The 16,580-nt window shown below is 41.3% G+C and overlaps 1 protein-coding gene across 1 annotated transcript in view; it reads left to right on the top strand.

The window, feature by feature from the left end:
- Positions 1 to 16,580, top strand: part of SEC14L1 (SEC14 like lipid binding 1) — a 35,872-nt gene that overhangs the window by 6,809 nt on the left and 12,483 nt on the right. The window contains exons 3-8 of the mRNA XM_083428471.1: positions 8,695 to 8,844; positions 8,931 to 9,062; positions 10,577 to 10,705; positions 11,770 to 12,001; positions 12,475 to 12,584; positions 15,511 to 15,700. Of these exons, the coding sequence (XP_083284597.1) occupies positions 8,695 to 8,844; positions 8,931 to 9,062; positions 10,577 to 10,705; positions 11,770 to 12,001; positions 12,475 to 12,584; positions 15,511 to 15,700 (943 nt within the window). The remainder of the gene's footprint in view (positions 1 to 8,694; positions 8,845 to 8,930; positions 9,063 to 10,576; positions 10,706 to 11,769; positions 12,002 to 12,474; positions 12,585 to 15,510; positions 15,701 to 16,580) is intronic.

Genomic DNA, 16,580 nt, shown 5'->3' with positions numbered 1-16,580 from the left:
AGTTGGCTGTTAAAATGAGAAAAGCGACTTCTCAAATTACAAATATTGTGTGTAGGTTTGTTTTGTTCTTCAGACTATTAAGCATGCTAAGTTTTATGTATGTATGGCTCCTGGCACAACAAAGTAAAATGGGAGCTGTGTAGAAATCAGCCAACTTTTTAAAAGCCCTGTCTCTAGAAATTAGCCTTGGAATCCTGTGACTTGAAGAATTAGAGTATGTTTGGATTTTGTATCTGTTACACTGCTCCTTATTCTTATTTCACGGCATTCTTCCACATTTGACTTATTTAAATGGCAGATTTAAAGCATTATTTTACAGTAAGTGATTACATAAAAAGAACTCTTATAAAAGCTTAAGTAAAACACAGGAGTTTCTGTTCCTCTATTAACAGCCAAAGAAATTGTGGGGAACTTAACTCTGTTTTTGTACTATACTCCTATGAATTAAGGGAGAGGCTGGTTATTGCGTTGTGGATTGGGTTTTATTGGCTTCTAGCCTTTTTGCCGAAGTCTGTCCCTCTGGAAAGTATTTGCTGAAAAGTATGGCTGGGGGTTAGCATCAGCCTGTCTTGATGCTTAGGTTTTGAAGATTCACTACCCCTATTTCAGTCTATAAAAAAAAATTACCAAGAAATGGAGTACAAAATGAAACTGAGGCTGTTTCTGGCACCTGAATAGGAAACCAGGAGTTTCAAAAGCACAGATGGATTCCTGAGAATCTGTGTGCCAGTGGAGACTGTTCCATTAGGGTGAATGGGGCACTGCCCCACCAATCACATTCCGCCCCCAGTCATCCCTCCTGCCTGCCATCTAACTTACAATAGGCTCAAGAGGTGGCTGTGGCTGTCAGCTTCCTCCTCAGTCTCAATTTTGACCTTCTGGAAAGCAGCAGAAGGATGCGGGACAGAACTAGAATTACAGTGGTACCTCGGGTTAAGAACTTAATTCGTTCTGGAGGTCCGTTCTTAACCTGGAACTGTTCTTAACCTGAAGCACCACTTTAGCTAATGGGGCCTCCTGCTACCGCCACGCAGCTGAAGTACGATTTCTATTCTCATCCTGAAGCAAAGTTCTTAACCTGAAGCACTATTTCTGGGTTAGCGGAGTCTGTAACCTGAAGCGTATGTAACCTGAATGTCTGTAACTCGAGGTACCACTGTACTTGTCCCACCTATCATTGCTTTCAAGGTACCCTAACGTAGTGGCCTTTCTGAACATGTGTTGTGGTTTAATACAGCAGCAGGCATTGATGTTATGCTTTTGCTTCGATAATACTGTGATACATACACCCTGTGTGATCAAAAAGGGCACATTTATTGTATTTGTAGCCTCTTTTCTCCCACAACACTGTGGGAACAAATGTCATGGAATTTAGATATGCTCGGGCCACAATAGGAGAGCAAGCAGTGAGTTTCCTGACAGAATTGCTTACTTTTCCAAAACTTATTGTGTTTCTCCACTTGCTGGAAAATGTGAGTGACATCAGCCTTGGGTTTAGTTCCAAGAACCTAAGTTGTTCTGCCAGTAGGTCTTCCTCCCTCTTGAGGGTGTTTTCTAAATATGTGTACTGAAAAATACCCTTTGTTTTTGTGTCTACACTTTTTGTTCTGCAACTTGTCAGAATTTAGTTGTCAGCTTCGCAGTTCTTCCTGTGTGCTTTTGTGGTGGTAGTTCATGGTCTGTAAACTGCAGATACTGCTGTTGTCACAATTTGTCTTTAATATGAGTGGCTGATTGTAAACTTGTTTGTCCGTATTTCCTGGGGTGGTTTGGTTGGACTCCCAAAGCTGGGGAAGGAAGAAGAGGCAATGTCAAAGGAGGGTTTATAAAGGATGTTGGGGCATAGTAGGAAAGCATTTTCCAAAAGAGACTCTCCACTGTTCTTTGATGTTGAGACTTTGAGAGTGGAATTAAATGTAGTGCAACGCTCAGCAGATCTCTGTATCAGCACAAGCATTTCTGCTTGTCTGATGGAACAATCTATCCTCTCTTCCCCCTGCACACTGTTCCAGGGATTCTCCCACCCGCCATGTGGTGGAAAGAAGCCTTGCTGCACTAGTGGAAGTCCTTATGCAAGCTTTGGCTGGCAGGGCTTGTTAGTTGAATCTCAACCATAATTTACAATTTTGTGAGGAGACTGACTCCTGGCACTGCATTTTTGCATTTTACTTTCTGAGTTTAGGTAGCCTACCCCTACAAAGCCTAGGGTTCACAACTGTTTTCCAATGATAGTTGGAGTGTATATGTCACATTTTGACTCCTGTACTGCATTGACTACTGCTGCGGTTAATGGTATGACTTCTATACTGAATCACAAATTATGGACGATATTCTGCTAAGTTTTACTCTGAGCAAATCCATTGAAATCAGTGACTATGACTAAGTTAGGCCCAATAATTTCATTAGGTATGCTCTTAGTAAAATTTAGCTGACTACCACCCTACATAAGGCAAAAACACCATAGTAGTGTCCGAAATTAGCCAGGCACATTTTGCACCAGGCTTTCAACCAGTTGCAATCAAGTGAAGATGCCTGGGTGCCAGAATGGCACTTGACATCTCCACCATCTGGGGATCATTGGATCTGGACTGTTTTCGCACACTAATTCCCCATACTGTAGAATTCTACCAGTTATATTTTTTTCCTGCAGTCAGAATGAATTTTGGGAACCAAATTGCTTTTTTGTGCAGCCTGAGGAAGAGCAGTCGCCATTAAAAAAAAAGTGGACTATCCCTGGATCAAGTGACTTTTCTTGTTTAAATTCTCAAAGCTCTTAGCCTAGCTCAAGGTTGTCATCTGAACTAGTCAGATGTTTATCTGATGATCAATCACAGTAAGTTCATCATTTGAAAAATATGACCATCAGGCCCAAAAATGGCAACTAGGCATTCTGTTTTGGCAACTGTAACTTTGGTTTAAGGAGTGTTTTGGCGCCTAGCATACATATCCGAGTTTCTAACACTGATCCATATGTCTACCTGTATTCCAGTGTTTATATTCTGCTGTTAGTACCTCTGGAGGAAGTCTTCATTATTTGATTATCACTGGTGGTGGTTTTATGTGTATGCTGCCACGCAAGTGAATACAGCTGGTGTTATATCCTTATATGTGGTTTTTGGCTATATTTATATGGAGCCCCATTGCCTTGTGACTTCCTTGCAGACATCTGTTTTCCTTATAGGGGAAATGCCTGACTTTCCTGTCTTGTAGCATTTGTGGAAGGCCATAGCATCAGCACAAGGGAACCTGTTAACATAGCATGCCACCCCTCCATTCCCCTTATAAGCCTGCCTAATATGCCATCATTTTCAGTAAGAGGACACCTCAAGCTCCCCTGCCATTTTCACTTTATCACAGTCTTTGCTATTGACAGACAGTTCAGGGTTTTGTTGCTGAGCGAAGGAGAAGCTTGCTATTCCAGTTTTGTGAGTAGCCTGTAGCAGTGGAAGAAATAAACATAATTGCAGAACAATTGCATAACTGGAGAACAAAAGATCACAGCTGCCACGCTGGTGGTCTGTACCTTGTTGCGCAGGATTCTCCTGAAATTCCATTACTGCAGTGAGCTAATCGAGATTTAACTGGTGTAGACCACACTGTAGCAGCTGTGTCTGGAATCCTGGCAGTATTCTCTGAGTTAGGTCCTGCTAATTGAACCTAGGAGACGAGAAGACGTTTTTGGTCTTAAATATTTATTTTTGGGGAATGGACATGGTGTGTAGAATGAGGTGGTGGTATCCTTATGCATAGGTCTATGCCCTTGGAACAAATTCAGGTTCATTGTGAGTGCAGTTTCTTCAAACTGCCATTTCACTGAACTCCAGGTTGGCTGCCAAAGTCAGCTCTGCTGTGTGACCTACTCAGCATGTGGAAAATTGTATCTAAGGGGTGGGGGTGGTTTGCACAAAATTGCAAAGCTTCAGTATCTGAGACCCTTAACCAATGTTCCAGCCACTGAGCCATGCATTCTGAGTTAGAAAGTTTTGCTCACCCCACAAGGGCGCAGGCTTCAATGATTACTTGACGTCTTAAGAACAAGGAAACAAGTTAATTAAAACATTCCAGCCGCTTAGAATTTTGTGATGGATTTAGCATAACCCAGTAAGGCGACAGGCAACCTTTTAATGCTGGGCTTCACTGATACATTGTTACTAGAAAGCCTTCTAAAATTCACCCAAATGAGACCTGAAGCTGTGCAAGTTCAGATCAGCATATAAATAGCTAAGCTACCCTTTCAACCAAAATTTATTTCAAATCTTATGGTTGCTAAGCAACCCTCTGCATTGTCATGGGTTGAGCTGAGATTTTAAGCTAGGGGAGGGTGATGTCGGAAGCTCTTCTCCGCTGTCTCAGCTGGTGACGGGCTCTGTCATTTCCCAGCATACCAATCGCTCTGGGAAAATGAAATGGTGCAGCCGTTGACTGTGCACAGATCATATGAGGGAAGTCTAGCTGCTGAATGTCTTGAAAGAAATAGAGAATGTCTGTTGTAATCAGATTTTCACTGAAGAGTTCTAAGCATGGCTGCGTTTAGAACACCACTATCAACCAAAATCATGCACTATCCACAAGTCAAATCATGTTGCAAGACCACATATTTCAATATATATTTTTGAATTGTGAAAGCTAAAAATATGTTACCATTTTCATATCCAAGCTTAGGCTCACTTTCTCCAGTCTTCTGAACTAGAATGAATTCTTTGCACAATTATAATTACAGTCCTTTGTACACATCGTGCTTACTCTTCATGCACAATTCCTTTAAGCTGAGAGTAAGAGAAAGCATTTGGTCTCCTAAGTTCCTCATGCTCTACAATGTATTTAGTTTACCTGCCCAGTCTTGTTGTAGTGCTCTAGTTTTGTTCTTTTCATAATCCAGCTGCTTCCTTTTGAGTCACATAATAAGTATGGTGGGGTATTCATGTGCTTTGCACCTTCAGAGGTTCAAAGCCAGCTTTGAAAAAAGATGCTATTTCCTCTTTAAATACAAACTATAATAGCATTTGATTCTGCTTTTCAGCTACATTTGGGGCACTGAACAAAATGTGATCAGCACTATAATCCTAGAACCTAGGGTTTTAAGAGTGAATGGTAAGGGCACAGAAAAAGCAACATTTAAATGAATTTAATAAGCTTCCTTCAGATACTGATTCACAGGAATGTTGAGTGCAAGCAAGAGCAGCAGTTAGTCTCTATGTGGAAATAATGCAAAATACATTATGTAAGTAGATTTTGCCGGGGAGCTTATTTCTCTTGTAATCCTGTTCAGAAGCAGAATTTGTTTCCAAATCATGGTGCTTGATTGTCTGAGCTTACTTATTTTGGGCGAGATTTGGAAACTCATTGCTCCTGCCAAAATTAAGGTGACTTAAATGGGTGCACAAACAACCTCCTTGGTGTTTTAAATGCAAGAAAAATATTGTTAAAATTCTATTTTTTATGGTATGTGTACATTTGGTATATCACAATGTGAATGCAGGATTTTGTTAAGGCATTGGGGTGGATTCATCAAGCATTTGGAGAGTGTTATATAAGTTGAGACAGTTACAGTGGTACCTCAGGTTACATACGCTTCAGGTTACATACGCTTCAGGTTACAGACTCTGCTAACCCAGAAATATTACCTCGGGTTAAGAACTTTGCTTCAGGATGAGAACAGAAATTGCGCAGCGGCAGCAGGAGGCCCCATTAGCTAAAGTGGTGCTTCAGGTTAAGAACAGTTTCAGGTTAAGTACGGACCTTTGGAACGAATTAAGTACTTAACCCGAGGTACCACTGTATTTAGATGGCTGAAGACAACATAGTCATACTAAGTACTGCAGAATCTTGAGACAGATCATTGCCGTGGAAGTGGGTTTGATATGGAAGCAGCATTAGACTTTCAGCAACTCATCTGTATTTTGGGAAACAGTGATTTGTCAAAAGCCTCCTAAGTGAATTTATGACAGAGTAAGGATTTGAACTCAAATCTCATAGTCAAACTCACAATCTCCATTGAACCAGATGACTCTGTATGTTGGCAGGCTTGATGAACTGCCAGATTAAATCAGTTCAGACCAAGTTCACACCTCCAGTTTTGCACTATTCTGCCATGGAACATGCAGATTGAAATAGAGGCTATCCAGTTGGCAGAATGCTTTTTTTTGACTGCATTGCGTCAAGGCTGCAATTTTATGACGGCTTTGGGTGTACTTCATATTTGAATGTTCTCCACCAAATGAACTTTCTGCACATGCTGTTTTTCTATGGCATGTGCTTCACTCCCTCCCTCCCCCAGCATGTGTGTTTGTGTATGAGATGTGTGCACTGCAGAGCATTCCAACATTCAGCTGCCCTCCTTCACTGGTACAGCTCAAGGAAAGCATTCCCACCTGTTTCTGCTGACTATATAAGTTGGCCCAGAGTTATGCTTGGTCTTGGAATACCATTATTCTCTCCACCCTCCCTAATTTCTCTGTTAAATTTGGGAGTAGAAAAGCTGAGCATTTTCAGTAACTGACAGCTTGGACTGAGTTAGCAGGGTTTTTTTTTTTTTTACATAATAAGTAACTTCATAGTGTTACTTAATTCTACAAAGTTATTTAATTCCATGAAGCTACATAACTTGGGCAAGTTATAGAAAATAACCGTTTCTCAGTCCTGGTGGGCAGAGTGTTGATTTTATGCTCATGGCTAATATCAGGTAAAAATGAAATGCCTGTGTTCAGTAGATAAGAGTGTAAATATTGATATTTGATGAATGATCAAACCAGTTCCTCATTTGCACGGAAAAACTTTCCTTAATGCTGAGTGCTTTGTGGTGACATTGAATCAGTTTAGGCCAGCTTTCACCAAGTTGGTGTCCTCCAGGTGTTTTGGACTACGATTTCCATCAGCACCAGCCAGCCAGCACTTGCACTATAGCTGTATAGCACAGCCTAGCATGAAGAAGCAACTGCGCAGGTTCCAGGAGAGGAGATGGCAACCACTTTGCTGCTGTGCTAAATCTTGGTTTGGTTTAACATTTTGTCTAAGCCCACGACAAACCACAAGCTATGGACCATAGTTGATTGTTGTGTCTTCAAAAGCCCCCTTCAAAGTGTTATTTCACACAGCACTTTGAAAAGCACTTCATAGGCCCCTTTGAGCCAAGTCAGGTTTTTACCTGCTCTGTTTTTGACATCATACAACATGAAGTATAGAGCAGCTGGGTGTGTCCTGTCAGAAATGGCCTCTTGGGCCAAAAGGGGAGGCCTGGTGGGCCTAATAATGCCTGCAGGCTGGAGGTTCCCCACCCCTGTAAATAAACCCACCCAGTTTTGACGAAAAATGAAGAAATTGGCATGTGCTTGAGAGAGATCAAGAGACTGATGTGGTTCAGTGCAGCAGAGATTCTTTACTTGCAGAAGTGGACAAGAGCAAGGATTTCTCTTCTGCATTTAAGAATTCATTTGAGTGTGACCTTCAGTTTGTTGCTGTTGTGGTAAACCTGTGTCTGGGCTGTGCCACTTCAGATGGCTGGTAGGCTTCTCACGATTGAATACTCCTCCCAGCTGAATACTAGTGTCTTAGCTGGGTGGGCTTTGTGTGCTAGGCTTTCAACCTTTCTCACGGACTTATAGCTTTGCATATGAAGAGAGAGGTGCAGGAGTTTTGTGTGTGTGTTTGTACAGAGGAGCATCCACTTGCAGTCTGAAGCAGTACAAACTGGACACTGTTTAACCAACTAAGTCAGAACTAGGCCTAAATCAATCTGTGCCCTGGACATCATGCCTGCATGCCGCTGCTGTTGCAGCTGGGTCCCTAGTCTGGCCATTCTAGCCAGTCTGCCATTTTAAGACTCTACGTCCCTTATAGGCAACGATAGTAATGCTTCTACTTCCTTATTCCTCTCTCAGATCTATTCCTTTAGGGTGAATGCATGTTTCTCTTGAGTAAATTTCTTGCCATGAGAGATGGAAAGGGTATCAGTTTAACAATTCAGCCACCTTCCCTGTTGTTTTCAGCTGCATGTTTGTTCTTCCAGCCCATAGAATCCCCATCTCTTCTCATGACATCTCCATGAAACAGTCCACTGTGAAATAAAGTAAAATGGAACCGAAAAAAAGCCCTGATTCTGTAATTGGGCCTTATGGGAGAATAATATTGGATACATGTACACAACACAACACAACTGTTCTCTCTGCTTCAAGTGAGGCCCTGAGAATAGGGAATGCAAAACAGTTTGTCAGTCTGTGAGTTTGTCTTTTGGAGTTTTCTGGGTTTTTCTTGAAATGCAGTACCATTTTGGGGGCGATTCAAAGGTTTATGGATGCTGTGACCATGTTCTTTGTTTAGCTGAATTGAGGACATTGCTGTGTGAGTAACTTAATAAAAGGCATTAAGTTCTTAGGCACAAGTATAGTCTGGTAATGGCACATTGCAGTCATTATATGAATGTAGCTATTGTGCTTGGGGAGAGCTATTATTGCAAGGAACAGACCTTGAAAGTCTTTACTAGCCTCTGGGGAAGTACTTTCGAGAGTCGCCTGGAGAGCTTTCACAAGGAGTGAAAATTAGACTCCGAGCCTGCTAGTGCCACATACTGTTGTTGGTAGATACTTGAAATGCACAAATCATCATCCTTTAATTATTTTAACAACTTGAAGAAAATGCAACGGGTCGTGATCAGCCTTGTAACGGAGCTTTGACATTTGTTCTTCCTTTCTTTCACAGGCTTACGAAAAAAGGTTTCCTACATGCCCCCTCATTCCCATGTTTGTAGGCAGTGATACTGTGAACGAATTCAAGAGCGAGGACAAGGCCATCCACATAATTGAAAGGCGCTGTAAACTGGACGTAGATGCACCACGGCTCCTGAAAAAGGTAGCTGAATAACAATGGTTGGCCTGAATAGCTGTCTGCAAGGCTGCCTCTACTCCAGTTTAACTTTGCCTCTTCCCTTCTCTCAGATTGCAGGGGTTGATTATGTTTACTTCATCCAGAAGAACTCACTGAACAGAAGAGACCGCACTTTGCACATAGAGGCCCACAATGAGACTTTCTCAAATAGGGTCGTCATTAATGAACACTGCTGTTACACGGTGAGTCAAGGCAGGTTGGTGTGGTTTAAGCCTTTGGGGGCCTTCAGTGGAGGTTTGCACTTTGGCTTTTCCTTCAATAAGAAAGTTTAATGCTGCACATATTTTGCTGGCATTTTTGAGCTGGGTAATTTGTAACGGCTTTTGGGAATTTTCTTGTTTTGGACAGAATCCCACAACACTGAAATATCAGATCTAGTCATATTTAACATTCTGTGCTCAGGCAGTACAAACATATTGAATATGTTAGGACTGGCATGTGTTTAGAACACTTCATTTTCATTCTGATTTAAGTCTGCACGGGTGCTAGCAGGTGTTCAGACTCCTACTTGATAGTATGTAGTGCCAGGGCATAGGATATGATGCAGGTGAGCCGACAAGTTCTTGTCCCAGTGTCTTTTAAACTTGCAGACAGCCATGATTTATTTTTTTAGGAAAAGCAGACAATCAATGCAAGGTAAAGAACTCTGTTGCATGCATAAGTTTCCACATTCTTGCTAACAGGAAAATCTAAATACATGGGGAAATAGGCATATAAATCAAGCCTATGTTCGCTGTCTGTTTTTTTTTTTTTTCCTTTTAAAGAGTTGAAAAAGCTACAGCTAGCAATTCAGTTTCTTCAGTTTTAGGCTGCTGCTTCTCTTCAGAGAGGTGACAACATCGCAGCAGCCATAAAAACTCTTAGCTGCTAAGAAGAAATAGGAGTAGTGTGTGGCATTTTGAATACTAAAACCCAATTTTAATTCTGGCTGCTAATCCCAAACATTTAATATTCCTCTAGAATTACTTTGAAGGCATCCACCATAATCAGTCATAATTTTCCAAGTAGAATTAATTTAGCAAAGTACAGAAGTTGCCTGCCCAAGTTAAATGTGCCAGACAGATCTCTGCTTTCAGCCTTGCCATATGCAGAGTTATATTAGCCTAATTAATAAACTCCAGTGAATGTAGGAATGCCTAAGTCTGCACAGGAACAGGCTGTTAAATTCCTTATGCCATGAGTTAGACAATGCACAGCAATTCCTTTCTCTGTGGCAGTTTTCAGGATGACTTGTGTGATTTGTGACAGGAATTGAGAAAAGTTGACTCCTGTGATGGTGGAAGCCATGTTGAGAAACTAGCGAAGAGTTGCACCAATAACTTGAATGTGAATACTTGGAATAGTTCTGCTGAAATGCAGGGATTACACATGTGTCTTGCCTTTTTGGATCTTGAAATGGGACTAAAAACCAAGAGAACTGAAAACTCATAAACATGAGCTTTACAGAGCCCACTTAGGTCGATTACTATTTTAAAACCTAAGTCCTTGACCAAAGTACATTGGCAGTATTAAGCCACTGTGGTTACATTGCATAGTGGTGCAGCTTTAAACTAAATCTTAGTTGTGTTGTGCATTGGTGAGCACGCCAGTTGGCTGCACTAAAAAAGAACATGGTATGCTGTACTTCAGAATTTCTTGTGATACTTGATCAGGTTTCTCACACTATGTGCCAACCTTTTGATTCTCAACACCACAGGTGCATCCAGACAATGAAGACTGGACATGTTTTGAGCAGTCTGCAAGCCTTGATATTAAATCTTTCTTTGGATTTGAAAGCACAGTAGAAAAGATTGCCATGAAACAATACACCAGCAATATTAAAAAGGTGAGCTTTCAAGTTTGCAACTCCTTGGCCTGCTGGCTCTCGATATTGCAGGTGGAGTGATTTTGAGCCCATTTGGGATTTGTCCGGCCAGGTTCGGCTGAATTGGTGGCCGCTCTAGTCTTCTATGAATGGTGCATTCTTATTTAGACAATATTGATTAATCTGCTCTTGTTGCAAATAGAGGAGCCTGCGTGTGCACTGACTTTGTGATTTGACAATTGATTATGCGGTTCCTGGAATGCGTCATAGGTGCTTAAACTCTTTGTTATAACAAAGTAAATAAAGATACTGTTTTTTTTTCATCTCCCTAGAGGCAGTTGCCCAACTGCAAGCATGGCTTGGATAGGCAGTACTTTAAATCATACTGTGCAAAATAGCATGCGACTTTAGAAGAAGTTTCCCCACAAGAATAAAACAACTTGTCAAAAATAGGAGGTTGCCTAGCTTATTGTGCCCAGGCTTTAACCTGTCTGTAATTGCTCAATTGCCTTTGTCAAAAGTGGGAGCTCCATGCTTCCCAGACCAGCTGTATCCATACTTGGCCAAAAAGCAGTTGGTGGGCAAACACATTGCCCTAGGTCTCCTTGTGACTTTTGAGTTGGTGTAGTTCCTGCCCACCTAGCAGTTAGAAAGCACGTCAAAGGGCAAGTAGATAAATAGGTACCGCTCCGGCGGGAAGGTAAACGGTGTTTCCGTGCGCTGCTCTGGTTCGCCAGAAGTGGCTTAGTCATGCTGGTCACATGACCCGGAAGCTGTACGCCGGCTCCCTCGGCCAATAAAGCAAGATGAGCGCCGCAACCCCAGAGTCGGCCACGACTGGACCTAATGGTCAGGGGTACCTTTACCTTTATCTTTAAGTACCATGGAAATAGGTTCATTCTTTTCTAAACTAGTTCATGCTCTAGGGGGGTGGGTGATGCTGAAATGTAGAAGCATGTAGTGGGGCTCTCACTGTCTTAGAGTACACCTTGTTTTACATAAGGAAGAACTAATAGTGCAATTTTCTCTGAAAACTTAGGCCCAAAGAGGAGTGCATTGACTAAAAAATTGCCTTGTTTTCAAAGGGCAAAGAAATAATTGAGTACTACTTGAATGAGCTAGAAGAGGAGGGCATTAATTATATTCCTCGTTGGAGTCCCCCGGCTAAATTTACGTTTGAACATGGTGCATCTCATGTAAGGCGGCCACTGTCCCCTCCAATCAACATACCTGAAACTACCACCAAGGAGGGACTCAGCCCTAAGGAAATCAACAATTGCAACAATGCATCAGAGGCCACAGCTGGAACACCCGATGGTGCGTTATTTGCCTGCCCTGTCTGCCTTTGGGGGTTATTTTGTGTGTCTCCATTAATATAACAGCTATAGTTTATAAGTAAGGAGTTGGTGAATCTCTATTTCTGTGCTGAACGTCTTCAATTTCTGTAGCCAAACTTCATGATTTTGGCCACACAGCATAAATAGCACAAACAACTGTACACTGATACGTTTTCAGATAGAAAATCTGTAGGTTGCATTTTATTAACAGAGACTTTGAATGAGGGAAAGGCACCCAGTATTGACTAGGCTGATGCCTAGCTGGAGCTGGTGGAAGAAAAACAGCTCAGCTAGTAGCATTTCATTCTTTTCACACTATGTATTAAAAATGGCAGCTTGCTCTGCAAAAGGACAAGCCGGAGCTTCAACTTGAAGAATGTATATTGAAAGCCATTTGTTAATTGATCCAGCAATCATTTATTCTAATAGCATTTGTGTAAATAATGGTTTCAGACAAGCTGGATGCAGACTACATCAAGAGGTATTTGGGAGATTTGACACCACTTCAGGAAAGCTGCCTCATCAGGCTTCGGCAGTGGCTCCAGGAAACGCACAAAGGCAAAGTAAGTATCTGTCTCCCTTGACTTCCCGTTCATCAGAAAAGTGCACAGCATGCAAGATGATCTGGCAGCATGTCAATAATCCATCCAAGGGAATGGACATTTTTACATAAGATGGCCTTGAACTAGTTTGAACCTGATACCTTTTAGTTTTTCTGTGTGCTGTAAAAAGTCTAATCTTTAAATCTACTTCCCAGAGTGCAGAGACCAGATGCTTTTATACTTAAAGAAAACAAAGCTTTGGCTTGGTAGCCTAGATATCCTTTCATATATGCTAAAGGTTATGTATTGTAGAAGCATAAAATTGAAATGTCAACAAATCAACCAGTTTTACTGTGTCCTGCTTGGAGATTGATTTAGTTGCTTGCAAGGAGGCTCCTGTTAACGACATTCCTCCGTTAACCACTGCCATGCCTTTCTCACAGCATAGTTTGAAAGCATGCAAGACTGCATACTTGGGCAGGTGGTCTGTAATTCATGGAATGTTGCACTGAGATTATATGACTATCATAAAAGCTAAAGGCCAGTTGGACATGCAAATACATCTTTCCTGCAATACCGCAACAGCCAAATTCCAATTTCCTGTTTTGTTCTCCCTGCCTTCCACAGCAAGTACTTCAAGAGTAAGCTATTTAAAATAAAAGTTAGCTTCAGTTCTAAGTCTGTAGTTTAGGGAGAAAACTTCGCATAGGAGAGAGATGGGCACAACGTGATCCAGGGAATTGTGAATAGCTGTGGATGCTCAAGGAATGTACCCCACTAGTGGTAAATACGTATTTGTTGGTGTATAGCACACGAAGCTACCCTAAATTTGAAGGCAGCTTTCCACATAGTAAGTACCTAGCTAAACTCAATTTGAATCCAAAGCTTCCAGCTCCACATTAGAAGCCACATTGTGCCCTGATCTCTTGGTGTGGGTGTGCTACTTAAAATGTATTGTGGTTCACTCTAACTTTCCATCATTTGTTTGCAAAATCAATGTAGCATCCCCCCCCCCCACCTCACCAGCTTGCAAAGTTTCTGTGCCCCTCTGCTCACCAATGTGGTGGTTTGTTCACACCGGCCTGTGCTTTTTGTGTTTCCTTAAGTTTCTTTCTTGCACTTTCCTTCTATCATAAGTCAGCTTGTTCACTCCTACAGCTTCCAGTTTCCATCCAGTATTTAGACATGGTCATTTTCTCTAGCCTAATTTTATCTTTAGAGCTATAGGGCAGAAGCTCAGTTTAAACCACTTTTAAATCATGATTATGTCATGTTAGCATCTAGAATGTCTGATTTAATTTGGCTCCATTAGCAGTAAAAGAAAAGGATGCTTCAAGCATTACCTCTCACCACTCTTAAGTAATTTTCTGATGTAGAGGCCAAAAGTTGATTAGATTTTCAAAATCTGGGCTATATTTTGTTCCAGATTTGTAAGTACTAGCGCTCTTTCTTTCAAACCTGCTTATTTTTATGCTATCTGCCATATAAGCAAAATCTCCTTAATTACTTTCCCAATATTTACTTAGTTGCTTGATCTTCAATGCAGATGTATCTCGGCTTAACTCTGTTATCCAGTTCACTGCAAAACCCTTGAGTGTCTGCCATTTCACTTCTCGTCTCTTAAATGTCTTGCCTGATTGTACCCATTTTTCTGTGGATTAAACTAAAGAACTGATGACATTTCCATCTGATTTTTTTGAACAAAAATCTCCTCACCGCTTTGATTTGCTATTTTCTCATACCCCGCTCTAGCTGTTCATCTCTTTAACACACATTTTCATTCTGGTCTGCTTGGAGGTGGCATAAAGTAATGCTTTTCAGGATGGCGTTGTAAGTCAGTTATAGTTTAACACAGATAGAGCAAAGGAATAACAAACAACTTTCTTACAAAGTGTGCAAAAACTTCCCAGCTTGCTTTTTCCCCTCTTGGGGCACATGAACAGCAATGCTGTGAATGGCAAAGTGTGCTGTGCTGTGGTCATTGTCCACAAAAGGGGGTAAACTGACAAGTGCTATTGGGAATCTCATTCAGATTTTTAATCCTATTTTTGTGTTTGTATGCATGCGTGTGTGTGTGTGTGTGTGTGTGTATAGGAGTCTCTTTCTTTTACTGATTGCCTCCTGTTAATTGCTAAAAGTCTAACAGCTATACTATAGCAGAAAACATACAACCACCCCGTTTTACTATTTCCTGCTTACTCCATCTTTTCTCATCCAAATTTCATGGAATTTGTAGAGAGGGCTTCAGTAGTTTTCTTTGCTGTTCTCTTGATGCTTGTATCCCTGCCTGCAACCATGATGTAAAGACCTAAATGGAGATACTGTAATCCAAACTGTGTCGTGACCCATTAGTGTGTCGGCTGCAGTGTGTAGGTGTGTCGCGTGAACACTCCTCGTGCTCCTCCCCGGGAAAGGGATTACATTAACCTCTGGTTTGCTAGTAAAACTGAATTGCTGTGTCATGAAATGATGCATGTCTAAAAAGTGTGTTACCAACATGAAAAGTTTGGAAAGCTCTGCTACAACCTGTATTCGTGGGCAATAGCTATTTTTCTTCTTTAGTTCTGTACTGCTGGTGTCTTCCTGGTTCTCCATTAGTGAAAGGGATGGGGACAGCCTCATCTAAGAGAAACTTCCTTTGACTCATGTGCACCATCTAAAGAGCATGCAATACCTAACACTATTGTTTTATCAAAGATACCGTAAGCTACCTTGGGTTGGCAATTTGCCTCAAAAGCTGGCTGTAAACATTAATGCAAATACTAGAACAAGTTATTTATGCAGAGTAGATTTAAATCTAATCAATTAAGGCAGCTGCCCCAGTTTTCTGCTCTGAGGGTATAAAATGGATATTGCTCAGTAGCAAATGAAATTCACCTCCACCGTTTAGATAACTTTGGAATCAGCTGGTTTGTAACTTTCAGCCCCCTTTCGCTGATGTTTGCAGATCCCAAAAGATGAGCATATCTTACGATTCCTGCGTGCGAGAGATTTCAACATTGACAAAGCCAGAGAGATCATGTGCCAGTCCCTAACGTGGCGTAAGCAGCACCAGGTGGACTACATTCTGGAGACTTGGAACCCTCCTCAAGTACTTCAGGATTACTATGCTGGAGGCTGGCACCACCACGACAAAGGTAGAGTAGCCCCGCTGCCCTATGTAAGCAAAGGTTGTTAGCCCATTATTCACTTTGGCTGGTATGTGTAGCAAAAGGAGCCATAGGAAAGGTTCTCTGTAAATTTTTTAAATGTCCCTTAAACATTCCTGCAGAGGTAGGAACAAAATGCTTCTGAATCACTACGCTGTTTTCAAGCATCATTCGGGCAGGATTGAAGTCATGAAAGCATAGTTTTCAGAAACATGGTGTAAAAGACACACACACTGTGCATTTGTTGGAACCAGCAAGGAGATGTGTCTGTTATCTCTGCTGCTAAAGATAGTGTTTTAAACAAAATATTGCCACTGTTAAAATTACTCGGCCCCTGAAAGCTGTGCTTCAAAGAATAAAAGCTGGCAATAATGTATATTGGAATTCTGAGAAATTCAGCTTGATTTTTTTAAATAAAAAAACTAGCCTTCATGGTGGGGAAAAAATAATAATGCTTTACTGCATCAAGTTGTGCTTTAAGTGAAATGCCTAAACTTTTAAAGGGGCTCACAGCAACTTTTGTCTTTTTTTGTGTGTGCCAAGTATTCTGCTTTCAAGTACTAAAGCTTCTACAGTTTTCTCACAAACTTATAAAATATTTTATTCAATCCTCAAAGCCATACACTTTGGGTTAAAGAATAGTTTTAGGTTTTCATCTAGCTGCATTCCATTAATAGCTCAGACTGTAGGAATGTTAAGCTTTCCCAAGGCTCTTCTGCCTGAAGCTGCAGTTATTCAGATAAAATTGAAAGCTGCAATTATTCAGATAATATTGACCAATACATTAAATTGGTCCTGCAGCCTAATTTTTTTTATAGCTTTGTGCCAAGTTGCCAGCATTGTCCTGTTTCCTACAACGTTAATGAGA

The sequence above is a fragment of the Podarcis tiliguerta genome, assembly GCF_965153285.1.
Source record: "Podarcis tiliguerta genome assembly, chromosome: 2".
Taxonomy (NCBI): domain Eukaryota; kingdom Metazoa; phylum Chordata; class Lepidosauria; order Squamata; family Lacertidae; genus Podarcis; species Podarcis tiliguerta.
This window is presented reverse-complemented; position numbering and strand designations above follow the sequence as displayed.